This window comes from Pantherophis guttatus, chromosome 14 (genome assembly GCF_059756535.1).
Source record: "Pantherophis guttatus breed Tessera chromosome 14, ASM5975653v1, whole genome shotgun sequence".
NCBI classification, from domain to species: domain Eukaryota; kingdom Metazoa; phylum Chordata; class Lepidosauria; order Squamata; family Colubridae; genus Pantherophis; species Pantherophis guttatus.
The window spans coordinates 11626973-11635600 of record NC_142076.1 but is presented as its reverse complement, the minus strand read 5'-3'; the positions used below and the strand labels follow the sequence as shown (position 1 = coordinate 11635600).

Here is an 8628-nt window from a genome sequence, read left to right as displayed (position 1 = left end):
TGTTGGAAAAGGTACTTTACAATTTTAGCCGCCGCTTCGTCAGCATTGATATGAGTTAATCTTGTGAGCATTTAAGGTGCCCAGGTTTTACCCGTATACAATAAAAGACCGTTATAATTCGCCAGACAAAATAAATAAATAAACAGTAAGAAATTATTAACCAGGTTGAGGACAAATCTTCCTGTAGAAAAACTATCTACAGGGTCACTAAAAGTCAACACTAGCTTAATGGCAGACAGACAATCAATCAATAGACTATTAAGATTAGAAATGCATTTTGCAATAATGTAAAGTATTTGGGATTTGTGCATATCAGTGTTTGACAAGCATCTTTTTGGCTTTCTTCTTGGAAAAGTGGATTGGTCTGCTGTCTTTTAAAAGACACTCACAATGGACATTTCCTCCAGAGAGGAAGCGAACTGGTGGGTTTCAAAAATTTTTTACTACCAGTTCTGTGGGTGTGGCTTGCTGGGCGTGGCAGGGAAGGATACTGCAAAATCCCCATTTCCTCCCAATCAGCTGGGACTCGGGAGGCAGAGAATAGATGGGGATGGGGCCAGTCAGAATTTTTACTACCGGTTCTCCGAACTACTCAAAATTTCCACTACCGGTTCTCCAGAACTGGTCAGAACCTGCTGAAACCCACCTCTGATGTATACTTTTAAAAGGATCTTCTGATTTTCTTCCATGGGTCAGTTTTTTGGAAAGGAATGATGGATTCTCTTTGATTCTTCAGCCTTCTTACTGGTGTGGGAGCCCCCAGACCGTTCTGGGAAAAGAGAAAGAAGAGGAGGAAGATCCAGAGAAAGCTTTGAAAAGTCAATTCATAGAGGAGGAGCCTTCGGATTTGGTGTCGGGCATCAAAATCAAACACCTTTCCAAGGTGAGCTTCTCCTGCTGGTTGCTCCCCTCTGTTCCGACCCAGCTTTAGCAGACACAAGAAAGAGACTCCTTGTCACAAAAAAACCCCTTTATTTCTGTTGTGACCGAGGCCCAAATAGTGGTTACTAAACGCAATTCAGTCCTGAACAAACTTATTTTATTAAAAACAGTTGAGAATTAATTCATTCTCAGCTTAGTCCAAAACAAAATTCTTCATAAAACAGTCTGTCGGCCTTATCACCACCCTTTGATGTCTTTGGCAACCGGCCAAAAGGTTTTTCTTGGCAAACCACCCCCCTCCCCTCCCAAAGTTCAAGAGATGCTGACAAGAAGCACTGGAATCAACGTTGCTTTTCTACAAAGGATCCAACAGCTCGTTGCTGCTCTTTTAAGCCTTATGGGAGGGGCCAATCATCTCCAGGCCTTACTCCCGAGTTGCCCTTTTTGCTTCAGCTGCTCTTGCCTTCTGGCAGCTCTTTGCATGCGTGCACTAGGAACAGGCTCCTCCTGTTCCTCTGCCTCTCTGCTGTTCGCCTCTGGAGGCTGCGGAGTCCGTGCATCGCTCACAGATGGCCCTGGCCCCGTCTCTGCCTCCGACACAGAGCCCTCGTCCGGGCCTTCCCCAGCCTCCAGGACTGGCCCATGTTCTTCCTCAGCCTCATCGCTGTCCGACTCCGCTGCCAGCTCCACAGGCTGCTGACGGACCACAACAATTTCCCTCTTGTGAACTAATGGGGTTCACACACCGAAAAGTCCAGGCAATAGTCTTTTCTATTGGCACTTATGTATAAACAGAGGAAACTCCCCTCCCCTCTAGTACTGATGATGTTCCCTAGTTGGGTAGTGAAATGTCTGTAAGAAAGCCACCAGGCTCGGGGAGCGCCAAAGACCTTAAAATTCAACCCTGAGCTACAAATATTCTCTTTAATAGGTTCAATAAGTATTTTTATGTCCCTTCAGTCATTTGACTCTAAGCAAAACTTGAATACTCTAGGGCCGTAATGGCGAACCTATGGCACACCAGCCATCGCCTCAGCCCAGCTCCACCGCGCATGCGTGCGCACCTCCTGCCAGCCAGCTGGTTTTCGGGTCTCTGCTGCACATGCGCAGGGGGCAGGGCACATGCACAGGGAGGTGCAGGCTGGTGCAGGAGGCTTTCTAGGCCCAAAACAGGGCACGGGGAGGCTTTGCACAGCTCCCCTGTGCCCCATTTTGGCTTCCAGATTGGTGCAGGACGCTTTCCAGGCCCAAAATGGGGCTGTTTTGGGACTGGAAAGCCTCCTGCACCAACCTGGAAGCCAAAAAGGGGTGCAGGGGGCCAGGCGCATGTACGGGAGGCAGGGCACATTTGTGGAGGCGCTCGCATTGCATTTTGGCGGTTCGGATACGCATGGGTGCATTTGCATGCGCGTACACGCACTTTGGGCACTCAGCACCAAAAAGGTTAATCATCACTACTCTAGGGCATTTTTGCTGAATCTGTTGCAGAAATAGGACCTCTCTGTTTTCATCCTTTTTATTTATTTGTATTTATTTGTATTTATTTATTGAATTTATATTGCCGTCTATTCGCCCATGGCGACTCAAGGCGGGCTGACAGAATCTAATTTTCCTTGCTCGCCTGCAGGTGTTCAAAGTGGGAAACAAAACCAGAGAAGCTGTGAAGGACCTGACTCTGAATATGTACGAAGGACAAATCACCGTCCTTCTTGGACACAACGGGGCTGGGAAAACCACCACTTTGTCCATGCTGACAGGTGAGGCTTCGACCTAGCTTGGATCTGGAACTCAGACCATATCGTCATCTGATCTTGAGGTCCCGTATGAAGAGAAGAAAGCACTATCTGTCAGCTTTGGAAGCCATATTAGGCCGGAAGCTTCCATGCTGCCACCTTCTCATGTGTGGGAAAGTAGGAGGGGAGATTTAGTAGGATTGTCTTTAGACATAATAGCATCCTTCCTGTCGGTCAAGGTCAGGGTGATCCTGCATCTGGAGAAGGAGTGGTTGGAGTGAGGTCTCGAGATGGGACGGCGGTTGATTGGAGCATGTGATCGACTGAGGACTGAGGGGATGGTTTTGGGGGTTTTGATTTACTGAGGGAAAACCCGGACCTCTCAGATTCGGGTTTTCCCAGATGTGCCAGTTTACCTATCCTAGTAAATAGAACTTTGAAAAATGCTTGCTTCAGAGTCTTTACATGGAGTTGGGGGGTTTTCTGGAACGCTGACACTATCTTTTAAACAGAGTTCTACGAAAACCTTCGCTTGAATGGAGGGTTGGAAGCAGAGTTAGATCTACCATTGGGCAGCAAGCATGAAAAGGCAGCAACGTCTTGGAGAATTTACATGTTATTGTTATGTTTATTGCTGAGGAGGAAAAACACGGCTTAGTTACGTTTAAAGATAAAGGTAAAGGTTCCCCTTGCACATATGTGCTAGTCGTTCCCGACTCTAGGGGGCGGTGCTCATCTCCGTTTCAAAGCCGAAGAGCCAGCGCTGTCCAAAGACGTCTCCGTGGTCATGTGGCCGGCATGACTCAACGCAAAGGCGCACAGAACGCTGTTCCCTTCCCACCAAAGATGGTCCCTATTTTTCTACTTGCATTTTTTACCTGCTTTCAAACTGCTAGATTGGCAGAAGCTGGGACAAGTCACGGGAGCTCACCCTGTTACGCAGCACTAGGGATTCGAATCCTGAACTGCCGACCTTTTGATCGACAAGCTCAGCGTTTTAGCCACTGAGCAATTGTGTCCCTTTTTAGTTATGTTAAGGAAGGTTTTTAAAACTCTCAGATTAATCCATCATGTATTCTAGTTGGACCAAAGGTGCTTTTTTTCGCTTCTCATCCAAAAAGTTTCTTCAGTGAACTGAAGAAGCTTCTTAAATGAAAAGCAAAACATCTTCAAGGAAAAAAACAAAGGAAGTCCAGTTGCCTTTTGAAAAAAAGCACCTTTGGGACAACCATAACCATATATAAATTCAATAATAATAATAATAATAATAATAATAATAATAATAATAATAATAATAATAATAATAATAATAATAACGACGACGACGACGACGACGACGATGATGATGTCTGAGAATCTCCATAGATATTCTAGTTGGAATTACAAAGAACAAAGCAACTAGAAATTGTGCAACGTTGATTAATAGACCCGATTAATATTCTGGGTTGGTTTCAATGCGGGTTTGCACTGATAGAGCCAAGCAAGAGATTGTGGATGTTAATTTAGTTAACTTTAGAGTTCATTTATTGGAAGATGTGGGATTTAACAATTGTGGCTAATTTCTTCCCATTCATTCTCAGAGACCTTAAGTGGTGCAGTGGCTTAGAGGTGGAGCACTCACCTCACAATCAGGAGGCTGTGAGAGTTCGATCCTAGGTAGAGGCAGATATTTCTCTCTGTGGGCGCATTGAGAATATATCTGCTGAACAAGACTCTGCATTGGCAACAGGAAGGGCATCCAGCCAGGAAACACTCAGTTCCATTCAGTTGCCCCAGACTCCACCCCGCCAGGAATTATGGGGTCATTAAAAGATGATGATGATGATGATTCTAATGTCTCTTAAATCTCCTTATTCTAAATTTATTGACAAAATTATTTATATTTATAAATAATTCAGATGTTTATGACTGCCCGTTCTTACATTGCCTGGAGTTATATTTTGTCCTAACCTGCGTCCCCCTTTTTCTCCTTGGCTGTTTCTTAGGATTGTACCCTCCAACAAGTGGACAGGCGTACATCAATGGCTACGAAATCTCTCAAGACATGGTTCTCATCCGGAAGAGCCTGGGTCTGTGTCCTCAGCACGATGTCCTCTTTGACCACATGACGGTAGAAGAGCATCTGTACTTCTACTCTGGGGTAAACTTTGGTCAATGTTGACTTGAACTTTTGTAGACTCTTGCCTTTCTGGGATCCACCCGTTTTCCTGGTTGCAAAGTTCAGAGGTTGTGTGGTTGTCCGCTATTCACGGTCTGTCATGATTGTACTGGAGACAGCGAGTGAAGCGAGCATGCGCAGAAGCATTTTGATGATGTCAGGGTGGGTGGGCAGAGCCTCCCACCGGTTTTACTACCGGTTCTATAGAACCGGTCCGAACCAGGAGCAACCCACCACGGGGAAGGATACTTCAAAAGGTCATAAATGCAAGTTGGTTGTTGAGCGCTGGACATGCAGTCACATGACTGCAGTAGGGAGCCAGGTCATAACTCCCCCTTTTTTCAGGTCCATTGTAACTTCAAGCGGTTACTAAGCCCCCGCTTGTAAAACGAGGACTCCCTGTATAATCATAATGTCAGGTTGAGACCTCATACCAGAGGTGAAATCCAATTTTTTTTACTACCGGTTCTGTGGGCGTGGCTTGGTGGGCATGGTGTGGCTTGGTGGGCGTGACTTGTTGGCCATGGCAGGGGAAGGATACTGCAAATAGTCCATTCCCTCCCCACTCCTGGGGGAAGGATATTGCAAAATCTCCATTCCCTCCCCACTCTGGGGCCAGCCAGAAGTGGTATTTGCCGGTTCTCCGAACTGCTCAAAATTTCCGCTACCGGTTCTCCAGAACCTGTCAGAACCTGCTGGATTTCACCCCTGCCTCATACCCTTTTTTTTTTCTTTCTCGTCCATCTCAGCTGAAAGGATTTCCTGTTGAAAAATGCCCTGGGGAGATCGCCCATGTCCTGCACATCCTCAACTTACAAGAGAAACATGGGACTTTGTCGAAGGCCCTTTCCGGAGGGATGAAACGCAAGCTCTCCATTGCCATTGCTCTCATTGGGGACTCCAAGGTGCGGCTCTGCTAAGTCCCTTCCTCCTCATCCTTGTTCACCTGCGCAGGTGGTTCGGAGAGAGTCTAGTGGACTTGGTGCCTTGCAGGGTGGATGGGGACCACTTGTTTGCTTTCCCAACGGTAGAAGATGGAGTGGAGAGGTTGGGTTTTTTCCACTATCTCGAGTGGGAGCCCTTGTTTTTCCATGAAGTCCTTCCATGGGAAAGTTGAAAGGAGCGTGTGTATGGGTCTCCCCACAGTTTGCCCATATTACAACAACCCTGTGCACCAGACAGGACTAAGAGGGAGTCAGTACACTGAGTTGAGCTCTGTGACTAACAAGGGACTTGAACCTAAATCTTTCTGTTCCTACATCTTTTCTTTTCTTTTCTTTTCTTTTTTCTTTCTTTCTCTCTCTCTTTCTTTCTTTCTTTCTTTTTTCTTTCTTTCTTTCTTTCTTTCTTTTTTCTTTCTTTCCTTCCTTCCTTCCTCCCTCCCTCCCTTCCTCCCTTCTTTCCTTTCTTCTTTCCTTCCTTCCTTCTTTCTTTCCTTCTTTCCTTCCTCCCTTCTTTCCTCCCCCCTTCTTTCTTTCCTTCTTCCCTCCCTTCCTCCCTTTCTTCTTCCCTCCCTTCCTTCCTTTCTTCTTCCTTCCTTCCTTTCCTTCCTTCTGTCTTTTCTTCCTTCTTTCTTCCTTCTTTCTTTCTTCTTTTATAATAAAGGATTGTACTCTTATCTTCAAGCCATGATAATATCTACCACATGACCAAATTGAGAAAGTAGTGCATCTTTCTGGTTCTTCTTTTTTTTAATGTTATCATTCACATCCTTGATATAATGCATATGGTGCGGTTGAATAGCCATCTTCCAATAAGCTGACCTTAAGCAGCCCGGGATGATAGAGACAGATGGCAAGAGAGGCCATTTTCTCCCCTAGAAGGGGAATAATTGCTAAATCAAACTACTTCAGATTGTGTCCACCCCTCCCTCTTCCTTCTGAGTGTGCCATTACCTCCACCACCTCTTTCCCATTACACTACCCCAGTTCTCCACGCGAGACCCGAGAAAAACTGGCTTCCAGCCACACTGGGCCTACCAGATTACAACCAACTCTCAACCCAACGCCAACCTTGTCAGAGTTTGTTGCAGAAATCACATCCAGAAAGCACACACAGATAACTGATTCAGCAGGATTCATTAACTTCTCATTATATACAATATAGCACATGAAGATAAATATACAATACCAATGGCTGATTCTTCCAACGTGGTAGAGAGGAGAGATTGTAAGTACAAACACACACCGAGTTCAGCAGAGATGAGTTTCAGTTTCAATTCAGCAGGCTAGTTTCAGTTTCCAAACAGTCCCCATTGGCCGACCCAGTTGCTATGCCTATTCACTGGCTGACCTTGGTACCACGTCTCCATTCCAGTTCATGAATATTCTGACAAAGCTCCCTGTTCTCTGCAGGTGGTGATGTTGGATGAACCTACCTCAGGCATGGACCCCGTTTCACGGCGGGCCACGTGGGAGCTCCTTCAGCAGCAGCGCAGAACTCGCACTATCTTGCTCACCACCCATTTCATGGATGAGGCAGACCTGTTGGGCGACCGCATCGCCATTATGGCCAAGGGGGAACTCCAATGTTGTGGATCATCCCTCTTTCTCAAGCATAAATATGGTAAGGAGATTAGATTTAGAATAACGTTATTGTCACTGTGAATGTACACGAATTACCATACATTATAATGAAATTTCATTGCATGCAGCTCTCAAAGGCTCACCGCCTCCAATATACACTACATAAACGAAGTTGACGGCCGTGACCGGGAGGATTTTTCATCAGGTTCGCCTGATCCGCCAGTTGCGTCCCTTTCTAGATCGGGACTCCTTACACACGGTCACTCATGCCCTCGTCACCTCCCATCTGGACTATTGTAACGCTCTCTACGTGGGGCTCCCCTTGAGGAGCACTTGGAGGCTCCAACTGGCGCAGAGTGCGGCCGCGCGGGTGGTGACGGGAGCGACATGGCGCTCCCATGTAACATCTCTCCTGCGCGAGCTGCACTGGCTCCCTGTGGTCTTCTGTGTGCGCTTCAAGGTTTTGGTTACCACCTTTAGAGCGCTCCATGGCTTAGGACCTGCTTATTTACAGGACCGCCTGCTACCACCAATAGCCTCCCACCGGCCAGTACGCTCCCATAGAGAGGGGCTCCTCCGGGTGCCGTCGGCCAAACAATGTCGACCGGCGGCCCCAGGGGGAGAGCCTTCTCTGTGGGGGCACCTACTATCTGGAACGAGCTCCCCCCGGAGATACGGAGGATCCCAGATCTGCGTACCTTCCATCGCGCGCTCAAGACTTTCCTATTTCATCAAGCTGGCCTGACCTAAGTCTTTCCCCTTTTTAAATGGGAATTTTAAATTTTGTTTTAAATTATTGGGGTTTTAAATTTGTTCAGACAAATTATTTAATTCGTTTTAGTTTATTTTAAATTTTGTATCTATATGTTTTATTCTATGGCTGTTCACCTCCCTGAGTCCTTCGGGAGTAGGGCGGTATACAAATTCAATAAAATAAAATAAAATAAATAAATAAATAAATAAATAAACATGACAAATCTATATGTATAAAAGCGAAAACCACTCATGCATTAATCACGAAATCTCCAGAACCGTAAAGCCTACAAACTTGACATTTGCCACGTATGTTCCTCTTGGCTTCTTGATCCCAAGAAAGCATCCAATGCTCATCAGGCAATATCCTTCTTCCTTTTCAGGTGCTGGATACCACATGGTGATGGTGAAAGAGCCCTACTGCAACCTCGGAGAGATCTCCCACCTCATCTATCATTATGTCCCCAACGCCTCTCTGGAGAGCAACGTGGGGGCAGAATTGTCCTTCATCCTACCCAAGGAGAGCACGCACAAGTAATCTCACCCTTAATAACTACGGGGAATGCACAGGTGGGGT

General features: G+C 46.3%; 1 protein-coding gene across 3 annotated transcripts in view; it reads left to right on the top strand.

Moving 5' to 3' along the window:
* The window catches only part of ABCA3 (ATP binding cassette subfamily A member 3), an 87497-nt gene that overhangs the window by 56370 nt on the left and 22499 nt on the right, over positions 1–8628 (top strand). For all 3 annotated transcript variants that reach the window (XM_034430309.3, XM_034430310.3, XM_060692945.2), the window contains exons 11-16: positions 737–883; positions 2510–2639; positions 4601–4755; positions 5523–5678; positions 7128–7338; positions 8435–8585. In XM_034430309.3, coding sequence (XP_034286200.2) covers positions 737–883; positions 2510–2639; positions 4601–4755; positions 5523–5678; positions 7128–7338; positions 8435–8585 — 950 coding nt within the window. The remainder of the gene's footprint in view (positions 1–736; positions 884–2509; positions 2640–4600; positions 4756–5522; positions 5679–7127; positions 7339–8434; positions 8586–8628) is intronic.